Source organism: Stegastes partitus, unplaced genomic scaffold, assembly GCF_000690725.1.
Source record: "Stegastes partitus isolate 25-593 unplaced genomic scaffold, Stegastes_partitus-1.0.2 Scaffold1639, whole genome shotgun sequence".
In the NCBI taxonomy this organism is placed as follows: domain Eukaryota; kingdom Metazoa; phylum Chordata; class Actinopteri; family Pomacentridae; genus Stegastes; species Stegastes partitus.
Genome location: NW_007579370.1, coordinates 1 through 27,433, shown reverse-complemented (window position 1 = coordinate 27,433; position 27,433 = coordinate 1). Strand labels below are relative to the sequence as shown.

At 40.6% G+C, this 27,433-nt stretch overlaps 1 protein-coding gene across 1 annotated transcript; it reads left to right on the top strand.

Annotated features, from left to right (window-relative positions):
- The first annotated feature begins 1,611 nt into the window (after positions 1–1,611).
- Positions 1,612–22,583, top strand: mpp3a (MAGUK p55 scaffold protein 3a). Its single transcript, XM_008301183.1, has 18 exons — positions 1,612–1,648; positions 1,757–1,875; positions 4,367–4,444; positions 4,787–4,867; positions 6,126–6,263; positions 6,377–6,458; positions 8,765–8,850; positions 9,671–9,745; positions 10,806–11,002; positions 12,870–12,934; positions 13,818–13,838; positions 14,648–14,689; positions 17,977–18,132; positions 19,561–19,641; positions 19,736–19,829; positions 19,913–20,021; positions 20,269–20,397; positions 22,404–22,583. The coding sequence occupies exons 1-18, from the start codon at positions 1,612–1,614 to the stop codon at positions 22,581–22,583; spliced, it is 1,770 nt and encodes a 589-aa protein (XP_008299405.1).
- Positions 22,584–27,433: the final 4,850 nt, after the last annotated feature.

Here is a 27,433-nt window from a genome sequence, read left to right as displayed (position 1 = left end):
TAGGAACCAATCAGTGTCTTTTAAACATGTTCCTGTCCACCAGTTGCTACTCAAATACTAAAAACTAAAAAGGGTGTAAAAAATAATTCTTGACACGAACTTACCAAACCTATGCAAGGTAGTAACACCAGAACCAGACAGGTTGAGCTCTGCCCGTTTTCAGTTTGTGTACAATTTCTGTCACTGTTGCTAAAGAAAGTAAGCCGTGTATGATTATATAATAGCATATTTCACTCTCACATTTCTCAAAAATGATCTAAAACAAACCCATATTTCCCTACTTATTCTATATTTTCTGACATAAAATGCTAATTCTCTTCATCACACTGTTTTGGCCTTGCTGCATTTTCTGTGTGGCGTGAGGGAGTCTGAGGTTTTTGTTATTGACTCGGGTTTCCAGCGAGGAAATATGGTGAATATTGAGTGGAGTGACAGGATTATTGATCGGTAGCGCCTGCAATAATGCAGCAGTCTCTGCTCTACTTCGGCTGACTGTATCTTTGAGTCACTTACAGTCCTGTCAGTATATATGAATATATTGATACTGTACAGTGCTGTTTCTGTTGGGTTCAATAATGCTCTTTAGACGGGTAATTTAGCCTGTAATCAGATTCAACTATTATACAGGAAAAAATGCATATTTCCAATACAAATAAACCTTTTTAAATCACTTCCAATAATATGTATTGATATAACTAAGTCCAAAATGCTGATTAGTAGATAAAAGTCTTAACACGAGACAAACTGGGGCAACCTCAAGCTACTTTTTTTTTCTTTTTTTAATTAAAATAAGCCTCTCAAATGTTTCATCAAACTAGTAGACTTGTCAACATGGATATCTTTTGCCACATTTATATTTTGACCTCTAAAGCTCCTATTAGTTGCCAACTACTAAATTAATTGGCAACTATTTGGATAATATAATTACTGAGTAATTTTTTAAAAGAAAAAAAAACAAGTCAAAATCCTCTGTTTCCAGCTTCTTAAATGTGAATATTTTCTGGTTTCTTTCCTCCTCTGTGCCAGTAAGCTGAATATAATTGGGTTGTGGACAAAACAAAGCCTCCTCTCTGTCCTACCAGCAGCTTTCCTATCAGTTCGAGGTATGACACAGTGTTTATTTCTTACAGGTTTCGTGCCAGAGTATCCCACTCTGCTGCTCTCTCACACACCAACACAAAGCTCAGAGGGCCTGGTGAGAGTTGGTGTGATTAATAGTACCAGCAGCGACTGTTTATCTTAGTAGTACTGCTCTATAATGCAGGCGCACTTACGCATCCACACCTACACATTCACAGATGAGGTAGCTGCGCTGCAAAGTGGAAAGCGCAGCCAGGATTTATTGCACCAAGCCTACGAGAACATGATATACAGCTATAATTACTAAACATGGGTCTCCGGGTGCCTTTAGATCAAGTCTACATGCTCACACACACTCAAAACACACCCTTTTTTTTCACGGTTTTACAAGGAGAAGAAATTGTTTTGTTTTTTTTATCCTCTCAGTCGGTGAAATCTCTCAGAAATCCTGTATGAGTGTGAGAGGAAAGGCTAATCAGATTTCTCCCCGTCTCACCCCTCGTAGGTTTCCCCTCCTCACCTCACTGACCCATGAAAGAAGCCATGCCGGTTCTCACAGCAGGAGCGGGTAAGACAAGCTGGCACAGATGCTCCACGCTTCCCGCTCGGAGCTCGCCGCGCTCCATCTGTTCGTCTTAATGCACATGATGGGTTTTCTCGTTCCTGTCGTCCGCAGGGCTGCACGAGACGCTGGCCCTGCTGACCTCTCAGCTGAGGCCCGACGCCAACCACAAAGAGGACATGGTGTTCCTCAAAGACGTCTTCAGCGAGCGGAGTTTGGGCTACCTCATGAAGGTGGGCGAGCCTTGTTTCCCCCAAAACTTTTGGTTTTCTGAACCGAACTGCTAGCGCTGTGTTTGTCGAGATTTTGTCTCATCTGTCTGAGGTTTACGCAGAGATGACACATGTGGGCGAGCATCACACATCACTTGCCAGGAGAACAGAAGAATAAGTCATTTTAATGTCATTGCAGCGTTCCTTCAGTGTCCTTGTGTGGTGATGCAACTACAGTATCATCAGCCTGCAATACTGCAAGACAAAGCAGCCTCAGAGTTGTGTTTTTACAGTCTCTTTAAAGGTCTGCAGATTTGTGAGGTTTAGAAAATGATCAAAACAGTATAGCTGTTTTATTTATTTAATGACTGTGTGTCACTTGAGCAGCAGCTGCATTTTTCTTTTGTACAACTGATTTCAAGTGTTGTACATTTCCTTTTGCCGAATGTGGAAACAAGAATACTAGTACCTATTTTTTAAAGATATGTGGATTATTTTTGCGAAGGAGGCAATTAGTGCTCAAGGATTTGGGGAATATTGAGAATTTTTAGACAAATATTGCAATTTTAATTGCGAATAAGTCCCTTTTCAGTTTGGTATTCAATGTGTAAAAGATTTCCAACATTTGATGAAGCATTACCACATGAGAAACAATCAAACATGTGACTGTCACACAAAGAGGATGGCACAGATTTGTTAAACTATTGACTATTTACATGCTAGATCAGACATGTTGAATAATGTACACACTTAATTCAGCCTTTGCAGTTAGCCAATTCCCCTGTTTCAAGTGGAAGCTTAGATTTGAACTTGATAAACTGTCACAATGCTTTTTGCTGCCTCTTCTGTTTCTTTGTTTTTTCTTGGTTAATTTACAGGCTAGTTCAAAGATAAAAGCTTCAAAACTACATTGTAAAAGTGTTGGACATCAAGCCCAAATCCAAGGAACATGTGATGGTTTGGATAGTTTGTGGTGTGGATGAGCATTAATGAGCATGTCTTTTTGCTTTTTTACAATATTTCATGACAATCTCGTTTTTCTGTTCAACTTTAGCATTTATTCAAATAAATAGAAATTTGCCATGTTACTCATTATGGCATCCCGTTGTGTCTTCTTGTGGGATAATGATCCAGATACAGAGTGAACATTTTTGAATATATTATTGCAATAATACAATACAAAGATTTCTACCTTGATGAAGTTCTAATAAGCCATGCCAGCACCATGGGGTCAGTCCCCCTTACTTATACAACCTTAAATATCTCAACAACTGTTCAATGGATTGCCATGAAGTTTACTTGTGGCTGATTTGGTGCACAGACTTGGATCTGTGAGGTTTTGTTTTAACATTGTAGGTGGGAAACAATAAGTAGGCGGTCTTGGGGTCCTTCACCAGGAATTTCTAAGCATCAGACAGTTCATTTTCTGCATTCTGGTGAATTCTAATACACTGATTTGTTCCTTATTTTGCATCAGTTTATGTCGGAGATGTCTTTATTTATGTAAAGGGAAATGCAAATTTCAGGCAGCAGGTGAAAATGCATAGCATAATGGAATATAAAGCAGTAAAGCTCCCAGGTGTTCTGTGTTGCTTTCAAGTGTTTATTCTCCTGGAGTTCAGCCTTTTTCTTCCTTTGATATTATCCCTGCTGAGTCAACAAACATATATGCTGGATTTACAATTCTATCCTCTTTTGTGTCTCTTGTTTGAGGAAGAAACCACTTTAACTGTTTTCGTGTTCAAGCTATTCGCATCAATGATAAATGAATTTGTTTTAATTAATTTATAAAGCCTGGATTTCAACAGCTCCTATGTGTTCCAGCACCATCTCTGCTCAGATCTTTCTTCCTTCTTCATTAGGAACATAATTGTGTTTTGAGAAGCTTGTTCATCTGAACTGTGTTACTGAAACTGAGCGAAAACAAGAATACGCTACATTGTGGCCATAATCGATTACAGAATGAGACTTTATTAGAGCTTCTAAATTTAGGAAATCCTAAACCTCTGGCTCCAACTTTTAAATCTACACACAAGCCATGACAGTGAAAATTGCAGCTTTGTTGGTTTTGAGACTTTTTGGGAACAAAATGCACTAATATTAGACCTCCTCATCCTTTTTTTCTTCCTTCTTTATTATCAACCTGCTTCTGTGCAGCGCCTGAGGGGAGGAGGAGATGCAGGGCTGCTGATATCACAACATTGTGTGTGTGTGTGTGTGCAGAGGGACTAATCACATTTTCCATTAAAGATTTAGTGGTTTTATGAGCTCATAATTAATATTTTTAGAGTAAAAAATGTAAGATCATAAAGGAGAAGAACTCGCCCTTGTCAGAGACATTGTTGAATCTATAGGTAGCATTTTAGTGTTTTTTTTTCATGCTATCAATATGGTTTTCCTCCGTGACCCCCCTATAAATTCATGTGTTTGTGGGTATCATATTAAATTGCTTGACCTCCTATCTTTTCAAAAAACTGTGCATTAAAAAAAAAAACGATTGTGTTTGTCACAGATTCACGAGAAGCTGCGACAGTACGAGAGGCAGAGCCCAACACCTGTTCTCCACAGTGCCTCTTCCCTGGCAGAGGATGTAAGTTCATCACGCAAACCCTAAATTACTTTTCCACTCGGGCACAGCAGTCAGTCACGATGAGTTAGCTCCGACAGAGAAGCGATGCAGGTATCAAAAGGGAATTTTAATGTTCTCAAAGTGCTGAATCATCCTGATGCTCATCTAATGAAACTCCATATCCTGCTGCTCTCTCACTCCCACCAGTTATCAGTGGGGGGAAACTGCTGACCTTAGCTGCTTGCTACTTATCTCCTCCTGCGTGCATGTCTGTGTATATCTGTCTGCAATTATTCTTCAGCACTTTACATTACTGGAATACAGGAATTACAGCTAAAGGCTGAGGTGTGTTGTGATTGGCAGGTGGCTGAGGAGCTGCAGAGCGGACCAATGAGCACAGAGGAGAAGGAGCTGCTGCACCTGCTGACGTCACCTCATCTCAAGGTAAACACATTTTTAGCAAATTAGGGGGTTTTTTTGGCTTCCAATGTGTTAGTTTCAACAAAACAGATGCCAACAAAATGCAGTGGATGACATGTTTTTCACTACATTTATCTTAAACGGGTCACTGAAGGTGACTGAAAACAAGAATCATCATCAAGTTGTTTTCAGAAAGTTGAAGCATCCGTTGAGTCACGCACTGCAGCTCAGTTTCCCCGCCACCCAAAAACTTGTCCTGTTCAGTACGTCTGTCGATTAGGTGTGATGTTATTCTACTTTCAATTGAATATCTGTGCTGCCCAGTTTATATAAATAGTGTTCATGAAGTGATTCCGTAAATGACTGCAACAATGAAGACGTTGCTTTGTGAGAATCTGTTTTCATTTTAACATGAAATAATCTATTTTTGTAAACTCTTGTCCAAAAAAAGGCCAAATTAAATTGACCATGAGTCAGTGTTGAAAAGGAATAAAAAGGGAAAACTACTTTTTCTTTTTTGCAATGTCTCTGCATTTTTAAAAACCTGATTTGACCAATTCACTTCTTTTCACCTGTTAAAAAGGCTTTAAAGGACCGATTCAATTATATTTGAGTTTCCCACTTTCCACAAAGTGATTACGGCCCCGAAATTCTGACTTAAATGTTGTTAAAGGATCAAAATTACTTAATTTCATTCATAAGGGTCATATTTTTAAGAGTCTAACCTAAACAAAACCTGCAAAAGACATTAATTATTTATTTTATATCACTAGTTTATCTGTAAGTCATGTTAATTACAGTGTAGTTTCCAAATATTGGCACTAGACCACGCCAAACACATACAGCCCAAACATCAGAAACAAAACCGTTGTATTGCCTGTAATCAGTAATTTGATTACAAGAAACCTTTTCTGTCACCACTGACAAATGAGACTGAAATGTCACTGACGAAAACGAGACTAAAAGTAGATTTTTGTTGACTGAAATGACAAAAATTTGACTAAAACTGGGACCCATTTTCTTCAGAAGACTAAAACTGAATCAAATTCAGGTGCCAAAATTAACATTTTATTAGAAGGAAAGCAAAAGCTGTTATTTCCCTCTCATGTATATCCACGCTGCCACTTTTGTTGTGTCATTGCGTGAGAGTTTATTTGCACTGACATCACTCTGTAGATTCATCTGTGAGGCTGTTTACACATTGTGGCAGATCTCAGGCTTCGCTCTTCGTGCTTCTCAGCAGCTGAACATCAGTGCTATCGTCTGTTTTCAATCCCATCAGGCTGTTCTTTCGGTGCACGACACCGTGGCCCAGAAAAACTTTGACCCCGTGCTGCCGCCGCTGCCGGACGACTTCGAGGACGAGCTGGAGGAGGAGTCTGTGAAGATTGTCAGGCTGGTGAAGAACAAGGAGCCTCTGGTGGGTTGTGACAGGAGGAGGAGGAGAGCTGGATGAGGAGAAGAAGGGATTATGGTAGTGAGACCTTTGCTCTGTCTCCTGCTAATGATCTTATTCCTTCGTCCGTGCTCCAGGGAGCCACCATCAGGCGGGATGAGGCCACTGGAGCGGTGATCGTGGCTCGGATCATGAGAGGAGGCGCAGCTGATCGAAGTGGTAGGCTTCTGTTTGCTTTCTGTATGACCTGTCTGCTCATATCAGGGATTCCCAACCTGTGGGTCATGGATTACAGAAGGATTAGCTGGGTGGGAAATAAAATTCTGCAACAGAAGAGTTTTAATCTTTGAACTTTTCTTTAAATTGAGCTTTTTTACTGTGAGATACTAAAGAGTTTCATGGCCATTACCACAGTTTTTCAATTATATTCTATACTTTATATGTTATTATATTCTCCCAGTGTAGCCTCACACTTCCGAGATAGTTTTTCAGTTTTACAACCGTTATAAATGTATTTTATTTCAATTTTTACCTCCCTCAGTTACTACTATTGCTGTGTGAAAACGTACTCCACTTTGACAGGAGTTTAATTCTGGCTCATAAAATCTGAATCCATTTATTATATCCTTGCCCTAAAAGCAATTAAAGACACTGGGTTTAATAAATATTAGAATCTGCCTTTAATAACGTGATTTATTTGTGTAGAATCATATATTCTGGTTGTTAAAACCTCCAGACCCCTGCAAATGATGGGGATAACAGTGGCCCCATAAGAGACATAATGTTTTTTTTACTCCTGTCACTGTAGCCTGATTTTTCACTGCAATATAAAGTCCTGCACCTCTATTAAAACAGCACAGCCATGGTTAGAAGCAATGATGTCTCCAGTGCAGTAAAACCATGCACCACAAATAGCTGCATTTCTTTATTTGTTTTACTTTTTTTTTTAAAACTTGGAGTCAACTTGTACAACATTTTTTCCAAGTGCCTACAGGTGTTAGCAACACCAGAAAAAAAGTGATGTTTCTACATACTATGGATATTTTATGATTTTCATTTTTACAGCCTCTACAAACTACCTGTTTCTGCACATCAACTCTATATAGAAATCCAGAAACTTTCTCCTCTGTATGCAGTTTTTTTTCACCATGCTGCTGTTATTTTATCAATGAAGTATGTTTTATTTTCCCCTTTCCCCTTATACTGTTTCCAGACTTCATGTCCTCTCTGTTCTGTGTAAACACAGTCTGCGATTCAGCCGAATAATCACAGATTTTTGTCACAGCTGAGTGACACATGGCTACCCGGTTGTGCAGAGGAATGCAGGCTTGCTTTGTTTTTACAGAATCTGTTTAGTGCAAATAATTTATTTTTGACAAATTTTGTAATGAAAAATGTCGAATAAAGTGATTTTTAGTTTTATTTACTTCATAAGACAAAATAACAAGTCACACATGATTAGTTCAAAGACTGTTGGAAAGTTAAAAATCCGATGATTCTGTCTGTTTTCATAGTTTCAGGCGCTGATAAAGGTTCTGATTTTCGTGATTTTTCTAAACAGATTTTTTTTTTTTTTAAATGCACCAGTTTTGGGGTTCAGAGGGTGAAGGACATAAAGTATTTTCTATGTCCACAAGTAATAGTACTAATTGCTGATGTTTGTTTTAAAAAGTGTAAAAAGTCATAAATGACACAAAGGAAAGAGTCCCCAGCATGGAAGTGAGCCAGAGCGTTGCAGTAATGTAGCACAGCCTTGAGCCTGCCTGACGCCTCAGGAGGCTCCTTAGTCTTATAGTAGTGCCAACGCATTTCTTTTAAAAAATATGCACATATGTATGGGACAACAAATCAAAACCTGATCATCAAATGATAGCGAGATCAAAGCACAGAGGGGAGAGATGCTGCAGCAGGAGAAAAATGAGAAGGAGAGTGCAGTAGTTGCTGAAACTCAAAGGCAGAATCAATCATATATGATATACATTCGGCAAAGACTCTTTCATGGGTGTTTCCATGGAAATATCAGCCACATGCAGGTGCTTGTGTGTGTGCGTTACTGGCTTTAGATACATGCATGCTGGCAGAGTAAACCAATCAGTGTCCATGTGCATTAATCATTAATGTCTTCCTCCGATTTCTTGCTGCGTCGAGTGATAGAAAAAGCTCTCATTAGTGTGGAGACAGAAGCTGTAGAGATACTTCAGAACTGGCCTCGGGCCTCGTTGTGTGTCTGGTAAAGCAAACATTATAACATGTATGACTGTCTATTGTTGTGTCTGCTGTGTGCTTCTCCGTCCTGAGGGAAAACTGTATTGATCTCACTTCTCTCAGCCTTTCAGTTTCATTGTTGTGGTCGCAGATAAACAGATCACAGCTGAGGATAGAGGCTGCCCGAATCTGCTGCTCCGACAACAATACTGATGTTAAGATACGACTGATAAACCCCAAGGACCCAGGAAGCCTCTTTGATTGTCACTGATGTATCTGCCACTTGATCTGTGTCTTCATACTATCTCTTCTCCTCGCAGGCCTGGTCCATGTCGGAGATGAACTCAGGGAGGTCAACGGAGTCTCTGTGATCCACAAGAGGCCTGATGAGATCAGTCAGCTGCTGGTAAGACAGACAGATGTACTTACTGTGCAGAAATAAGCGCAGTCTGTAATTTGAGAAATATAGAAGCCCAGGAGTATTTCTGTTGACGGGAAATACGGATAGATTTCCGTGTGAATCGCCGTTTTCCCTTTAACGATCCATTATAGATTATTTAATCCCCCAGGCTGATCTTTCTCAGTGAATGTGTGTAGGCTTTACAGTGTAAAATCCACTGTTTATTAGCAGGAAAGTGTGTAACTACAGTTCAGGTTTCATTTTAAGCTGTTAAAGAAAGGACATGTACTTGTGGAATAAGCTGTTTTACATGTATGCACTGTTAGTAGCTACATAAAATTATCTTGTAAAGCATCAAATCCATTGAAATCATGAGTTTTGAAATTGGTGAGTTTCTGAGTGGTTTTTGCTTTGTCACATTTTTACTGATAAAATTACTTAATAATGATTATTTCAACTGCACATCTTATAACGAGACAGACCAAAAATCTGTTTAATAGTCAGAAAAAACATATTACTGTTTGCCCCGCAAAACACCCCAAATATCTAACATCAGTGTGTTAGCAAGTGTTATATTAATGCATTTTGGTCTAAATCCAAGCCATAAAGTCAGGTTTAGTAAACGCCATGACAGTCGACAGGATTATGAAATAGAAAACATGCCTGATTTTTATTTACGTATACACAGAGATAGCTAATGCTCCATGAATAGTAAAATCCACCTCAGAAGGCCTTTATAAGCCAAGTGTATTTAGTGTTTGTCTTTCATTTGAGGCTGCAGTCACAATCTTCCCTTCTTTCTTCATTTTGTCTATTTGTGATCTAGTCCCAGTCCCAAGGCTCCATCACTCTAAAGATAATCCCCGCCATTAAAGAGGAGGACCGGCTGAAAGAGAGCAAGGTGAGATGAAGCACGACTGAGTGATTATGATCAGTTAAAACACTCCCAACCTCTTCTCATTGTCAGGGCGGCAGATACTGCCGGTTTGTCAAAGCTCCTGGTGTCTCAAAGATACACAAAAGATGCCCTTTAACATTGGCGCCTCTTGCGTCAATGATTGACACCAGTAGATGTATAGAAGTTTTGCCTTTTTTGAAAAAGCCTTTCTGACTTTCATCCAGAAGACTGAGGTTCTTTTTTTTTACACATGGTTCTGTTTAGTTAAGTTCAGATGCCAAAATGACTTTTTTAAGTTCAAACACACCCACACAGCTTTAGACATGTTACAAGGCAAACTTTTACATTCAGTGAAAAGAAGCAACAGTGACGACACCAGCAGGAAACGTTTGGCGGCAGACTCCTAGCATTGATTTCTGACATTCATGCGTTTTTTCAGGATAAATCAGATTAACCTGTGTACTGCTAAAAGGAAATCAAATGTGATGCCAAGAGATCCTGGCAAAGCAGCAGTATGTCACCAGTTATTATTGGCTATCGTTGATATGATACTACAGTCAGCATTCCGCTATTTCACATATTTATGAACCTGCAAGGGAAAAAAAATTAAAATCTTTTCACAATTTACTGACACAATGTAAATACTGTACCCAAGAGAAGCCCATTTTCTTGCCTTTACTTAATTTCCATAGAAAGTTTCTACAGCTGTTTGTGTTGTGAAAAATCCTGTCAAATTGGAGAAACAAAACTGTTTAGCTTTTTAAAATATTGGTCATGTGAATACAGTTTTTTTACCTCTCCAAACAGTGTGTTGGTTTTTATACACCATGTTGTCTTTTTTCTGTCTTTCAAGTTCTGAGCACTTTATGACGTTTGTTTAATTTTGCTGCCGTGTGAAACATTTTGTAATTTGGATTTTGAAAAGCGCTCTGTAAAAATTTAGGTAGCGTTTTGTGTGCACAGTTGTAATTCCAGATAGTAAACACATGTAAAATTTTAAAAAGTTTATTTGCATTTAAAAAACATTAACTATGCTTTCTCCAATCTGTGCATTTGATTCCAGGTTTACATGAGAGCACTGTTTGACTACATCCCATTGGAAGACAAGGCCACGCCCTGCCAAGAGGCGGGACTTCCCTTTAAACGTGGAGACATCCTGCAGGTCGTGACCCAGGACGACCCCACGTGGTGGCAGGCCAAGCGGGTCGGAGACAGCAACCTGCGGGCCGGACTCGTCCCGTCCAAACAGTTCCAGGAGAGGTGAGAACATCCACACGGAGGTGCAGAGTTGAATCTTCGCAGTTAAAATGAACTCCCAGCGGTGTAAACTAATCAGCGACGGCGACCGAACGGTTCACCCGCGCGCCGCTGATATTTATTTTATCCAGCCATTTGTAATCTTTTAAATCCGCATTCATGTGTTCCACTTTGAAGGGTCAACTATGATTAGATGGAGCATCAAAGCAGCGTGGAAAAAATAAATTGAAACACAGCCTTGAATAGGCGCACGCTGATACCATAAGTGTCATAATCCACCAGTAAGATGATCTCAGCAGGCTGGGAGATCCCTGCCAAACACTGCAGCATCTGGATTAATAACCGCAGCTTGAGCACACAGAGAGATGCAGGTCAGAAAAGCACAAACGGAGTGTTTCTGTAAGTCAAATAAATGTTGAGGATGACTCAGTGCTGATACTGTGGGTCCCTGCTGCCCTTTGAGCTCTGGGTAACATTAACAGTAAATGAGAAAAATGTCTTTCAAATGCATCAGCATGATGTAAGTTCAGGTTACCTGGGTCCCAGTGACTGTTGTCATTTGACTTTCCAACCCCACATGTCAACAAAGAAAAAAAATAACCGCAGTGACGTTAACCCTCTGAACTCCAAGCAGGTTCTGCTCGTTTTTTGCACCCGTCACATTTTTACTCACTGTGAGCTCATTTTTCACTGCAATATAAAGTCCTGCACCACAGTGGAAACAGCACAACCATGGCTAGAAGTAGAGAGAACTCAAACATGTCTTCTGTGCTGCAGGACAAAAAAAGAAAAAAACGAAAGCTGAATTTATTTATTTATTTTTTTGCAAAGATTTTTATAATCTAGAGCTGAAATGTCCAACATTTTTTTAAATGCTCACAGGTGTTACCAGGACTGGAAAAACAGGATGGCCTGAGTATTATAGGTATTTTACTGCCTCCTGTTTTATTTTGTTTCCATCCTGTCACGTATGTCTCAGCCCTGCACAGCCTGCAGTTCAGCTGAAAAGCCCCAAAAGTTTTGTAACTGTTGGTCTTAAATAGCCCCTCTCTTTTTGTTTATTACAGAATTTGTTTTCTGCAAGTGGTTTATTTTGTCAATAAATTTAAGCTTAAATTTGGTTATTGTAACTGACAGAACCGCATGTCACTCACGAGTGGTTCAAGGACCCTCAGAAGGTTAGGATACTTTCTGCAACATGTTTTTCAGATCTGCTGGTGGGTTTTGGGGTTCAGAGGTTTAAATATAGTTCCTCTGTAATTTATAGATATAGACATTTTACTACTTTTAAAATGAGTTTCTATACTTCTCTTGTATCTGCTGTATGTAAACAACACAGCCTGCAGTTCAGCTGAAAAGAACTGAATTTTTGTGATGCAATTATGCAGTTGTTGGTCACAGCTGAGTCACTAACGGCTCTAGTGTTGTGTTAGTTAGTCTGAACAAATTTTTTTAAATAATAAGACATGTAGAATAAAGTGATTCTAATGAAATATCAGGATTTCAAGCTTATATTTGGCTACGTTTTTGGTGGGAAAACTGAACACCTTGTGGTTTTTTCCTTTGTTATAGTTGTTAGCTCTAATAAATGGTGTCATGTCAGCCTTTTTTTTTCTTTAAAGATAACGTCTTTCAAACTGGCGAGTGGGAGACACAAAACAAGTGCAGACACAGCTACTTCACGTCTGCACTCAGCAGCTCATTGTCTCGCAATCGGTCCATGAGCGTCGTATGTTTCTCTGCTTTTCATGATTACATCTTGCATTCCTGACAGCCTCTCCTTGCTTTTGCTTATTCTCCTCTCTCTCCTGACGATTCTCTTCCCGCCTTTATCGTCTGTGGCTCTCTCTTCTGCTGCACATTCCTCCAGGCGACTGGCCTACAGGATGAAAATGGGCACGCTTCCGAATCCAAAATCCCCTAAAAAGCCTGCCTGTAAGTTTCTGCTTCCCAGGATTTCACTGCATCTTTAGCATCTCTTCATAATTACAGTTCACTACCTGAAGCATCTCTTCCCTCTGTCAGCACTCCTTTCTCTAGTAATGTGCTCAGTCAGTGTCATTACAGGACAATAATAACTCCGCTGGATGTTTTCACTGACATTTATTGACCTTTTTTTTTGCCACTAATTGGCATTCTCGGATCCATTAGCATTCATTGTCCATCCTCTAAATGCTGCTATGTAGACATGTTTTTAAAAGGGATGAGAGAGAGATGGAGGGGCACAGAGACGGAGGAGGGAAGGATCACAGATATGAATTAATCTCTTTCATGTTTAGTCCATCTGGCCAGTAAGCAGGCAGCGAGTTCAGCTTAGGCAGATCCGCACAGTGCAACGGCGGCCGTCCGCTGAGAAACAAAGCCTCAGCGGTACACGGCGCTTCTCACTTTCTCATGCGATGCTACAGGGGAGCGGTGTATGTAAACAGCCAGGTGAGTGGATAATGCGAGTGGTGGCTCTTCGTGGCGCATAAGCTGCAGGCGATCCGATTAGGCCTGAGCCGTGGGGAGACAACAAGAGCTTAGCAATATGGCAGCTAGCCCTGCTACGCCACGCAGCAGCAGCAGACCTGCGGGGACTCTTCTGTCTCCTCCACGCTCCTCCAGCTCTCTTTATTAATTCCACCAAATCCCAGCAGGGGCTTTTTAAAAATGTGCCCCCCCCCCCACATACTTCTTGTCTCTAAGCAACATCAACCTAATGACCTTACATATGTAGCATCTGTAAAACTTCATTCTCCACTGTCATGAAATTCTAAATAACCTGTCCTCTTACCTTCCTTTATGCTTTACTCTTTGATTCCCCTCGCTATATCAGATGACCAAGGATGTGATAAAGGTGGGTACATGTGCAGCCGCGAACACAGCAACATGAAACAAAGAAACATACAGTTAAAAAACAACAAAACATAAAATGTTCATGAGGCCTTAAAGCCTGTGTCTAAAGCCTGCATGTGTGCTAGTGGGGTGTGCATTTGGGATTTCTACTGCTCGCAGCTTAATTCCTCCCCTCCTGCTGTTAGTGTACCAGACCAGAATAGAGATTCTTTGCTTTTTTGTGTGTGTGTGTGTGTGTGTGTGTGTGTGTGTGTGTGTGTACCAGGTGATGTGCAGGCAGAAACAGCATCCCTGGAGACTTTAGCTCAACCAAGCAGAGGTTGTTAAAGATAACAATAGCTCCTCTTCTGTTTTGCGTCATCCACGGTTCTGATTATCCTTTGTTCTACTTTTCTGTTTCTGTTTTGTTTTTCCGCCATTTGTTGTGAACTCACTACATATTGTCATATATTAGATGGACACAGTTGAGGGGAAATGCATTTTTTTGTTGTTGTTTTTGTCTTTTTTGGGGGCTTGTTCACATGTGCTTGATACACAAACTCTGGGCTCCAGATGAAGTAGAGCCGCCTCTCTCCTCTCCTTTTTCTTCTCCTCAAATCTCTTTACGAAGCCTTTGTCAGTGGCCTCCAACAGCGTTCCTACATTACCTCTTGGCTGCCCCTGCTGTCTGCCTGCCTGCTGCCTGTTGGGCCTCCCGCCTCCCCTCTCCAGCACCCACGGGCCGCCTTTAACTATTCCACCTCCCCTTAACTCTTCCAGGTCTCTTACCCTGTGCTTACCCCCCTCTTTTCCCTGCTTGCCTCCCTACAGAGGACTGTGACTGTGAGGGCTATTTCAATGGACAGTACATAGGTGAGAGCGTGCACATCTTTCTCCACCTCCTTCTCCCCTATCTGCTCTTTGCCTGTTGCAGCCTGGCTGTGCGCTGCTTCCCTTGGGTGCTTTGGGCTGGGGCGCCAAAACAATGCTTGTAAGGTTTGACCCGTCTGGAGCTCGGGGTTGAGGGAAGGGTCAAAAGTTGGTTTTCAAAGTCAACGCCGAAGGAGGGGAATCAGAGAAACTGGATGAGGATACTGAAAATGAGAGAGTAGACATGCAAGTGCTAATGTGTTATCCAAAAAAAAAAGGGAACGTAATGTCTGGAAAATGTGTAGGAAGTATCGTCTCGCACTTCTGCAGGTGCCAGTAACAGATTTGCCTCTTCAGAGACTCCACTGCATAATTAGAGTTAAGAAGGTAGTACAGGGTTGCATCAGAGCGTGGTCGCACAAAATCACAACAAACAGACTGAATAACACACAACGCAAAACGTCTGTGTTGTGGTTGCTACATAATTTGCAGTAAGTATGATCATGTCTTTGGAAGTTTTATGAAAAATACTATTATTGTGTGCCAGTTTTTTTTTTTTTTTAAAGTTCAATTAGTAAACTTGATTTATACAATTAGTGTGATCAAATTTCAATAAACAGCTGACAAAAGCATGCAAAAAGGTGAAGCATCTAATTAAAGATAGATGAAAGATAATGATATTTACTTGGGTAAAATGGAGCTGCTCCTTCAGGAAAATATATTTTTTCCTGGTTAAATATTTAACCCTCTGAACCCCAAGCAGTTACTTTTTTTTTTTTTTTCTTTTGCCACATTTTTACTGACTGTGGGCTTATTTTTCACTGCAATGTGTAGTCCTGAATAAAGGAGAGAGCACTTAAACATGTCTTTTGTACAGTATAACAAAGATAAAAAGTCATATCACATCAAAAAATAAGAAAAAATGAAGGAATTCTTTCGATCATTTATTTTACAAAATTTGAAGAAAAAAAACCCAACAACCTACAATCAGCATGTATACCATTTTCCCCAGTGCCTACAGGTATCAGCAATACTGGAATACTCTACATACTATGGATATTTTCTACTTTCATTTATATTTTTGTTTCCACGTTTGTGTATTATTTGCTACGTCCAGCCGAAAAGTCCATGAATCTTTGTCAAGTGACTGCTGGATGCATCGGAGTCACTTGTAGCGTCACGTTTGCAATGAGGAGCGACATACCAAATAGTTTAAGCCTGGATGTGGTTCATTTTCCTGGATGAAAAGTTCACTAAAAGTTGAAAAAAAAAAAGTTCTTTTTGTTTGTACAGTTCCTGATAAATGATATTATTTGGCCATTTTTTTTCTGTTTTTTTTTTTTTTTTTTGGAAGATAATATTTATAATATTTTAACCCTTAATGGGGCAAGTGACCATATTTGGTCACTTCCTTGGATGTTCAATATATGGCTCTCCTTGAGGTTGAGGGACCATGTGCACTTTGATTTACTTTTTGTATTCGTGCCAGTGTCACGACCTTACGAAAAATGTCACAGAGCGAATGTTCCAGGCGCTTTATAAATGATTTGTTACTGGTTTACATTGAACTCCACTTTAAATTATTTTTTGAGATTAGTGCCAAAACCACTACCCCAAGAAAAATATTACTAAATGAACTCACCAAGCACTTTATAAATACTGTGTTACTGGTTGTGTAAGTATCCTTACCTCAAACTGAAACGTTTCTAAATAAATGTTTTTTGCAGTTTGTTATTATAAATTACCTTTTTACCTACCTTAAATTGTAGGCAGGCGAGTTACCATATATGGTAAATTTATTAGTCTTGATTTGAAATATTTTATTTTTATTGGTCACAAAAGTCACAAAAGTAAAAATATCTTGAAATATCTTTCAATAACACCTTTGGGTTGAAATTTTCATTCTCCAGGTAATTCAAGAAGTGCCCTATAAAGGGTTAAAGCTGCTGGTGGCCTTTGGGGATCAGAGGGTTAAATACTAAAGCATCAGTGAGTTGTAAGCCTTTCAATAGACAGCCAGGCCACAGGTATGTTGCGATAAAAGGCTTTACTGAATCCATATTGGGGCGGATGGAGTATATCAGTCCCCTTTATCCTCAACCCCTCTCTAGCCCTCCCCTCCCTCACCCTTCTTCCACCCAACCCGACCCTCCCACTCGCTCCCCCCGTCCTGCGAGCTGCTGGAATGACGATGAGGAGCGATCTAAACACAGGCTGAAAGCTTAACAACACCCTCTCACTGTAACACAGAACAGCGTATTCAACAGTATTTGTGCTTTCTGTCCACCTGCTTGGAGCTGTAAATCCCTGTCCCCTCCTTCTCCCATCCTTCCACCCTCCGCCTAAGCAGTGTTTGGATCCTCCTATAAACCCTCCCTTCGTTCCGTTCCTGCCCTGCATCCAACTAACTGCCCCTGCTGCTGATGTGGTCAGTGCACTGCTTGCCCCCTTCCCACTAAAACAGCCACCTCCCCCCCCACCCGCCTCAACCTGCTCCCACCCTCACGAGGGCCCTGCTGCGTTGGACGCATTGCACACTCAACCAGGCACGTTTGTTGCTCGTTCACCCTGTGTGGAGGTGTGAGGCTGGGTTGTGTGATGCTCTAACGCCAGTTATAGTCTCTCCTAAGTGTAAAGCAGTGGCGCCCTCCTGTGGCCAGGTGTTTTCCTGGGAATTTTATTCAGGTACAGTGCCCGGCTCATTCCTGCAGGTACACACCACTGACAGGGAGGATACAGACAGTCCTGATCATGGGAGACCCCGATTCGCAGCCCTTTTTTCATCGTGGCGTCTCCCAGGGCCAGGCTCTACTGTCTGTCCTGCCTCAGCACTGTAGCCTTGTTGAAAGCAGCATGCCTTATCGGGAACATAATGCTGGAAATCTATGTTTATCTTGGGTCGCTCAAATCTGTTTTGAACTGTTAATCAAAATGCTTAAAATAGAGTCTGCTTCATTCTCAGGCTTTACTTATTTCACCTAATGTATTTACTTGCATGTGATGCAATTTTTAGTTGAAGCATGACGTCTAGTAGGCTCCAAGTTCTGCTAATATCTCTCACCGTGAAGTATTCACACTTCAGATAAGAATGAGTTATTTTCATCCATGTGCACTGTTTACCAGGGTTCTTTAATGCATGATAACAAATGGGTCGGTCTTGAATTTATCCAGCTCGTGTTTGCATTTACCTGATAAGCTGTCTTTTGGAATTTTGTGTAAATATCTGTGTCGTATTTACATCTGACCAAACTTCTATGATTTCTGTTCCCCTCTCTGGCCCTGCGCTGTAGCTGGTTTACGGAGGAGTTTCCGGCTGAGTCGTAAGGACAGGCAGGGATCATCGGGGGAGGGCTCTGACCCAGGAGATCCCGATTACCTGACCTACGAGGAGGTGACCCGCTACCAGCAGAGGCCCCATGAGAGGCCCCGCCTGGTGGTTCTGATCGGTAAGACTGAGCCACTGACTCGTGTTCTAGCAGAGCTCTCCAGGTGGGCCTGTGAAAGTTCAGGTCCTCCACAACATTTGCTCTTCTTGAAAACAACAATGATTTCCAGGTTGTTCCATCTCAAACCGTTTGCTCTAGCATCCCTACATTTTCCTGACATTTTTATAGCATAAATTCTGAATATATTATGAAGATTTCTCTGAAATTTCAGCTTAAACTCTTGCCGAGATGAAAAAATAAATGAATTGTAATGCCCATCCACTCACTTTCAACAGGTTTTTCTGCACATTGAAATTTGAATGTTTGTTTGAACGACAATATGTCAGGAACTATTAAACATAAAAGCCTAAAAAGTTTTAGTGTTCATCATGTCATCAGTTTAGAATCTGCAATATTTGTTTTATTTGTGAGTTAAATATATATATGGGGGGGAATGAAGTTGTCATAAAAAGTTCCATCTTAAAGCCAATGTTACAAAAAATTATAATGCAAAAGTCAACTAGTAATATTTTCTAAACCATCTAGTTGCATTTCACAAAAATACTAAAGTAGCAGAATGCTTTTTAATATGAAAGACTTTTTTTTTAACTGATTGAGCAGGTATGACGAAATAAAATAAAAATAAAAACTACTGCTGGATAGCCTTCTCCAAGTTCTGGAATTTCAAACTGGTTCTCCAAAATGAACCAAGAAAACCAACAAATATCTTTTTAAATGTCCATTTTTTCTTGCTATGAAAATTTCAGGCAAATCAGAGATGATCCATCAGAAGTTGTTTTAAACATCTGATGATTTGATGTGGAGATGAATGACAGTTCCTAAGGACAAACTTAGTTCAAAAATAAATTAAGACAAGAAGGCAGGTGTAATATTTACTGCAGTTTCACAAGGCACTGAGTTGGAAAACCTCACCGTATATTCCCAAGTCGTCTCCCTCCACTCACATGTGGAATCACCTTTTAGAATGTAGATTTTATATTTACACTTTTCTTCCCTTTTCTGCTAACATGGCATGGCATTGACCCCTTTTCAAATTATGCTGGTCTGCGAGAACCTGCAGAGCTTTTTAATGCGTCATTTCACCCAGTAGAACAGCCATGACACCCATCTATGGTGTCCCGTGATACAAGGTGTCTGTGAAGTACTCACAACCTTACAATAGGCTGCCCTTTCCACACATCTGCACCTCTGCCAAAGGTTCTCAGTTAATCTTTAGCAAACTTCTGGTTGAACCGAGGGGAAATGTGTCTCTTCTCACTTGCATCAGCACAGCTCTTTAATTCCTGCAGTTTCTTTAACTTGTCCACAGCAGTAGCACAGATAGTCTCCTGAGGCGACAGGGACATCTAGTGGATGAAAGCCTGTTCTACAACATGCTGACTATTTTGTATTTTCTCTCTCATGCACGCACGCTGTCGGCTTCTGAAGGTTCTCTTGGAGCTCGAATCAATGAACTCAAGCAGCGGGTGATTGCGGAAAACCCACACCGTTACGCAGTAGCTGTACCACGTAAGTCACTCAACATTTTTCCACTCGTTTCTTAAAAATAGACCAACAATACATCGCAAATACCAACTGAATTCCTCTTTTTGTGTTCCCACAGATACCACCAGGCCCAAGAAGCCTCACGAGAAGGACGGTGTAGAGTACCACTTTGTCACCAAGCAGCAGTTTGATGCAGATGCTTTGAACAACAAGTAGGTTTCTGCTGCTTCCTGGTCGTTTCGTAAAAATGTGCACAATTTCTTGCTGAAGTGACGGTTGTGTTCTTGCTCCACAGGTTCATAGAGCACGGGGAATACAAAGAGAACCAGTATGGCACCAGTATAGAGGCGATCCGCTCTGTCCAAGCCAAGAATAAGATGTGTATAGTAGATGTGCAGCCTGAGGTGAGGGTCACAGTTCATTCAAAGCTATCAAAATGTACTGTCATAACACGCCGTGATGAGTTACACAGTCTGCAGGCAGCAGCACTTTACTTAAAGGCTGAGCGGACGGAGGCAGTCGGTCACCTCGGATCTGCTCACTGAGCCGAGACTTTGGCGTATCGCTGTTGACTCTGTCCCTCCGTGTCGTCTTTCTGGCCTCTTGTTTTCTGTGTTTGATCTGTTGTATGTAAATCTTCCACCACTCCAGGCCCTGAAGAGGCTGCGGACAGCGGAGTTCAAGCCATACGTTATATTTGTCAAACCTCGTGTTCCTGAGAGCAGACGTCGCCGCAGTGCAGCCACCTCGCCAGGAGGGGGCGAGCACGGCCGTGTCACGGTGAGTTTCTTTAAGTCACAACAGCTGTCTGCTTCTTCTTCTTCACATCCTTACAGCACAAATATCTTCAACCCTCTGAACCCCAAGCAGTTTCTGGGGGTTGTTTTTGCTCCTGTCACATTTTTCACTGCAATATAAAGTCCTGCACCTCTGTGGAAACAGCCGACCCACGGGTAGAAGGAAGCAGAACTCAAAAATGTCTTCTGTGCAGTTAAAACAAAACATGTTCAACATTTTTCAAAGTGCCCACAGGTGTTACCAGTTCTAAAAAGGGTAGTTTTACATACTGTAGATGTTTTGCTTCTTACATTTATATTGTCTCATATCTGTAAACACTGAATGCAGTTCAGCCAAAAAGTCCTTGAGTTTTTGTCTCATGACTGTAGATCGCAGTGTAGTCACTAAAGACTTCACGGTTGGACCAACAAGCACAGATTTTCTACCGTTTACTCCTTGCATATTTTATTTTATTTAATTTTTTTTGAATGTAGAGAATACATAAGGTGCAGACGTCGCCAGCTTTCTGCAGAGTCCAACACTACAGACCTCCAAACTTCATGTGGCCTTCAGATTAGCTCAAGAACAGAGCGTAGAGAGCTTCATGGAATTGGTTTTAATAATGAGTTACAATTATTAAGCCATTAATCACCAAATGCAATGCAAAGTGTTGGATGCAGTGTTGGAAAGCTCTAGCGTGGTAGAGACACGTTCTCTGGAGTGACAAATCATGCTTCTCCATCTGGCAATCTGATGGACGAGTCTGGGTTTGGCGGCTGCCAGGAGAACGGTACTTGTCTGACTGCATTGTGCCAAGTGTAAAGTTTGGTGGAGGGGGGATTATGGTGTGGGGTTGTTTTTCAGGAGCTGGGCTTGGCCCCTTAGTCCCAGTGAAAGGAACTCTGAATGCTTCAGCATGCCAAGAGATTTTGGACAATTCCATGCTCCCAACTTTGTGGGAACAGTTTAGAGATGTCCCCTTCCTCTTCCAGCATGAAGGTGCACCAGTGCACAAAGTAAAGTCCATGAAGACATGGATGAGAGAGTCTGGGGTGGATGAACTTGACTGGCCTTCACAGAGTCCTGACCTCAACCCGATAGAACACCTTTGGGATGAATTAGAGCAGAGACTGAGAGCCAGACCTTCTCGTTCAACATCAGTGTGTGACCTCACTAATGTGCTTCTGGAAGAATGGTCAAAAATTCCCATAAACACACTCCTAAACCTTGTGGACAGCCTTCCCAGAAGAGTTGAAGCTGTTACAGCTGCAAAGGGTAGACCAATGTTATATCAAACCCTATGGATTAGGAATGGGATGTCACTTAAGTTCATATGCGAGTCAAGGCAGGTGAGCGAATACTTTTGGCAATTTAGTGTATGAGTCTCAGGAAGGTCGTTACAGTTTGTTGTCTTCAAAGTGACATATATGGTTCTTATACAGAGCCGCTTCATTATAGTGCAGCTGTCCTCAATCTGAAGAAGCAGAGACGACTGCTGGCAGCGAGTAACAAGGTCAGCAGCAGAATCTATTTTACCAAAAAAAAGAATCAATATCAGCTTTAGCGTATGCTGCATTTAGAATGTTCTCACCTGTGCCGTGCACCGTATTACGCCGCAGGAGCTCTGACTGACGGCTGATCCTTGGTGTAATACGGTACACGGCATGTGTGCAAACTGAGAAAATGATGTGTCTAAATATAGCGTATGTTTAAACTGATTGAGAAAATAGGTTTGGCTGCTGACTCCATTCACTCCCACAAGCCCTCTCTGTTTCTTTAAACTCTGCTGTAATCTAATGTCAACACACAAAGGCTAAATAAACCAGACTGTCCCTTGAGGAGGCCACACTGTGAATACATCGGCGCATTTAGAAACACTTGGTCCAGCAGGTTTTGCCTCCAGAGGATCCAGACTCTGTTGGGACACAGATAAAGAAGGCGTGATGAGTAAAGAGCATGTCCTGCACGTGTTTCTCTAAAACAATCCTCCTGTTTGCTTCCTCCACCAGGATGAAGACCTCCAGGAGATGCGTCAGTCTGCCATTCAGATCGACCAGCAGTACGGACACCTGGTGGACCGAGTCCTGATCAAGGAGGACTCAGCCAGCGCTTGTGCAGAACTGCGAGGTATTTTGGAAAGGCTGGAGCGAGAGTCCTTCTGGGTGCCTATCTGCTGGGTGCGGACCTAAACTTTAACAACTTCCCAACCCCCAAACCCCTTCTGGAGGAACTTCACAGTCCCAAATCCTGCACTGCTCCTCTCCTGATGAGCTGATACCCCTTCTCCCGCCCCCAAAAAAGGCCTGCTGGCCGGCCTTGGACTCTGCTGAACTGTCTACCTGACTGACAGAAGGCTGGTCAGCTGAAACCCAACCGAAAGAGAGGATGATGTCAGAGGATCACCTCAGTTTTGCAGCAGGTAAATTACCCAGAAGTCACAGTCTTACTTCCTCAAGCGATCACTACTTTCTCATATTTGTTCAGGTTTGGTTTCGGTGTATTTGTTGACTTCAAAGACAAGGAAGGGATCAAAGTTTGTCGTTTAAAAAGAAACTCTTTATTTTATTGCTCTTATATTTTCCAACTAATTTCCTGCAAACTCAGCAAACAATTTTGCAAAGATTAGCTGTTTATTACAAGAACGTCAGCGAAATGCAATTTGGAACTAATTACAAAGGAATGAAGAAAGCTTTAGCTGCTACATTTATGAGTTCCAGTTGATTATATTCCAATTTAAGAGAAAAAAAATTTGAAATTTATGTTGCAGGCAGGTAAAACAATAAATATAAAATGATACCAAAGTACAGAAGAGTTTCCTAGAAAGAAAAAAGGTCTTTATTATCTAGAAAATGTAACATATTGAATCACTTTACTGGTCTGGTTTGTTGAAATATGTTTAGCTGCTGACGATGTGAATTTCTTAGTATGGAGTGTTTTATTTGAGGTTCATCATAGCACAGTAGCATATCGCTGCCACACAAGGAAAACACAAACTATGATATTAAGTTTTTTTTCACATGATTAAGACTTGATAATTTGCAAAAAACACCAACAACAGAAATTGGTGAAAACATCTCATTTGCATCATTTGATTAAGTTCTACTTCATGCTTGGTTTGAGACATGCTGAGATCCAGCTATAAGATACAAGTATGCAAATACAGAAGAGGCTCCGTCTATACAGGATCATCCACTGCGCTCAATACCAGCTGAATCTCACCACGACTCAACCTGAATCAAATCCTATAAATGAGTCAGCTTACTTAATTCATCTGTTATCCTCACATTGCTTCTTCAAGATAAGCAGTAAATTAGTAGTCTGTTTTGTTTTTTTTTTCTGGTGGGGCAGTTATTTAACGTAAAATCACAAAAGTTGAGAATTTCCAGTGCATCTGAAAACTACAAATAAATGTACAGGGGAAATGAAAAATGATTCAGAAATTGAAATCAGTGTCGTTCTTTTTTCTAGAAAGACAAGAAACAGTTGTTAATTTGAGCTGCCAGACATTACAGATCCACGTAGTGTTCATCTAATTGAATGCTGAACTGCTGATCCAGATATGCAAACACTTGTTTTTTTTAAATTGCTTTAAGTTATTGGATCCTGAAGAAACGTTCTTTAATCTTACCTGTACTAATGTGTACGTACAGCAAAATGATAATAAACTTGATTTGATTTAGGTTGTGTATCAGTTAATATGATTAATGTCAATTAAAGTAGTATTTACTGATTACTGAGTGGACCTAAAAGTTGTGACAGCTCAAAGTCAAACTGAAATTCTGAATTTTTCTTAATCCTTCTTGATGCCAGTTTATCCAATACCTACGTCTTTAGTTTTGTGTTTCAATTAAAGCTGAGCAATTTGAGGAAAATGTAATTGCTAATTTTCCGACAGACATTGCAGTATTTTTTACGAGACGTGAATTTGTAAAACCAGTTACAGTATGTTTTAAATCCTGTGTCAAAAGCGCTGCAAAACATACAAAGTGGTGAGACGGTTAAATAAGCTCAAGTCAGTTTAAGCGCAGCCTGAACTGCTTGATGTTCATTGATTAATGAGCAAACGTAAACAGCCCCTTAAAGTTTCAGTGCGCTTGAATTGCTGCATGAGTCTCCCTATTTGATAGCCACGCCTCGTCTGTACTAAACTGCAGCCTCTGTGATTTCCTAATTGCATAGTTTCAATTTGAAATTAATTGTCCAGCGCAAGTTTCAACCTAATCAAATCGCATAATGAGCCAAATTTTCATTTTATCCGCTCTCTGCACACTGTTTTCTCCTTTCAACATGAGTTCCACATTCTAACTTTTTGTTGTTATTACATGAAACTGAACCATTTTTCTAGTGTGGCAGCAATATGTAAACAAACTAAAATACTTCCTGTACATCTGAAAACAACAAATATGTACACGAAATTTAACCAACAAGCAGCATCAGTTCATCTAAACGGTAGGCTAATTGAAATGATCACTTTTGTTAGTATTCCTATAAAACTGACTAATATTGGTGTCAGTTTATGAACCATTTTACCCATTACATACATATCTCTGGTTCTCAGCTGCACTGGAAATCCTCAAATTCTGTGTTTCAACCTTATATGAGGATCCACAAATAAAACACTTTAAATACTTCAAAATTCATCAGTTTCAATCTGTGAAAAACAAGAACTCAATGTGGCACATTTTCTAGTTTTTGTTGCTCTTCTAAGGAAACTCTGGCATCTTTTTATCAATTATTTTTACTTGGCACGTACATTTCTATTAAAAGCTTGAATATGCTGAGCAGGTTCTTAATAACTTTCTCTTCTTCCCTTCTAATTAGTACCTAATTGCGCAGGACTCAGAGATATCCTTGTAATTTTACAGCTAAATAGCAGTTTGAGATTTCTGGGGGAATATCGTGGAAACTGATCCATGAAATTAGCTGGAAAACATGTAATAAAACAGAGCCAGATGTTTTATTCCTCACGCTGACGCTCTGAGTGCGTCAGGTTTGGATCCCACTCAGAGGATTGCTCAGTCAGTCAGCTTTACTGTGACTCCTGTTGGAGTACCTTTTGGTAGCATGATTTTTATTTTCTTTTTAGTTTTACAGCTTTACAATGCCAACTGCAGAATGCTTCCTGTTTATTCCTACTGCTCATGCAACCTGTACAGTATAAGAGCCTGTCATACAATCAACACAACAGGACAAATACAGAGTTAAGTGAATGCCACCTGACACTCATTCATTGTTTTTGCTAAATATGATTTCCACAGAAATTATATCCGAGCGGAATGTGAGAATTTTATTTTCTACAAAACTGTCTGTTTTTAGGAAACGCATGACAACTGATTATTTAGGATGTAAATAGTGTAAATGTTACTCCTTGTGTGCCAACGAAACGTCTCGTAGCACTTCAATGCAACCTGTTTACCTTGGATCCCCGAGAAACCCGCATCAGTTTGTGTGTTAAAAAAAAATCAATAAAACAAAGATGTGCACAAAGTGTGTGTGGATGGATGTCACAGTGTGTGTTCACATATGCCAACCTGCGATGCTCCTTTTACGTACAGGAATGGATTTTGTACAGTTTCTTTGCACATACAGCATCTGTGTTTGTGACTGTAAAAGGAGAGTTGGACACCAGCTCTCGTCTTTTCTTTGCATTGTGTGATAGTAAAATTGCAATTTGGGGTTTTAGTTGGACAGAAAGCAACAATTTGAAGATGCCACTTTGTGATTTATGAATCAAATTTTATAAAGAAATTCTTCCTGTTAAAAATAAATCTGACTTGGAGCTCTGTGATACAGTAGAAATTTGACGTCACCCCAGCATTAGCTGTAGCCAAACAGCAATTATCAGCTCATCAGTTCTCAGTTGCAATTGTTCCTTCTTCCTGCACTCGCTGTGAAAAGATCCATTTCCTCTCACAATTTCAATGGAAGTAATGGGGGATGAAATCTGTATTCAGTTAAAGACTCAGTTTTCTAGGGATGGATAAAGTCCAAAAATCGTATTTTGAAGTTTAAAAAACGAGGCATGTTCCAGGTCTAGGAAACTGGATCAGTGTGCTACAGATTGGCTATCGGATCCCATGAGACAGAAGTTTCCTAAAGTTGTTTGTTCTTGAAGACTGGTAGGGAGTCCCAGGTATTTATTGTCAAGACTGACATGGTATGTTTACTGAAGAACCTTTGTTGTGTGATGTGATTTTAATAAATACCCAGGACTTCCTATAAGTCAGTTAGAAGTGAAGCATCTTGTATGATGTTGGAATGTCTTGAAGAAGCACAAAAACAAAGTCCAGTTGGCTTTTGCTGAAGCACTTAGGACTCAGTGAAAGAAGGGATCTTTTCCCAGCCAGTATGAAAAAGAGGAATAACTGTGCCAACCAAGAGCTCTTTCTTTGGCAAGTATTGTACTTAATGTTGGAAAATGTGCACCAACCAGGAAACAAACTGTACATCACAGGTGATTTCAACGCCAAAGCAGCTTCCAGATCCCCTTTGTTCTTTGTTTTTTTTTTGTTTTTTTTTAAAATGCAATGTTCTTCTGGATTGTTTTGAGTGCTGTATGAACCAAGAAACCCAGAATGTTGAGTTTGTAACCTGACATGTACAAAGTGCCATAATAAAGCTAGCTGAATCAAACTGAGCGCGTTTCATTATTTAAAAAGGGTTTCGCTTCGGAGCCCGCCGTTAGCGCTAACATTTTTAATGTGAAAATGTTTGGTGAGTGTGTTTACCTCTGAGCTGTTGTTTGCTTCGATGCAGTTCATTTAAGTGCATCTAAGCTCCGCGGGGAGTCTTCAGCTTTGGTCCCTCAGAGCACTCGACACATCACATCTCCATTCTTCCATTCTATCAGCAGGGTGGTCGGCTGTAAGGAGAGATTATTGTCACAGCGATAAGTCGAAAACAAGCCCAAGTTCTGCAACGGAATATAAATGCACTTCAGGGCAGCCTTAGAGACTCAATCTCATTTCACTGTTGTAGCAATGGAGCCAGACGGGCGGCATCAGTAGCGAGAGAAGAGGCCGAACATCCATCCATCCAT

Coding starts and splice junctions, on each gene's coding strand:
- mpp3a (XM_008301183.1), top strand. CDS start 1,612: ATGAAAGAAGCCATGCCGGTTCTCACAGCAGGAGCGG. Junction 6,459..8,764: donor AGGCGCAGCTGATCGAAGTG/GTAGGCTTCTGT, acceptor TTCTCCTCGCAG/GCCTGGTCCATGTCGGAGAT. Junction 20,022..20,268: donor TAGTAGATGTGCAGCCTGAG/GTGAGGGTCACA, acceptor CCACCACTCCAG/GCCCTGAAGAGGCTGCGGAC.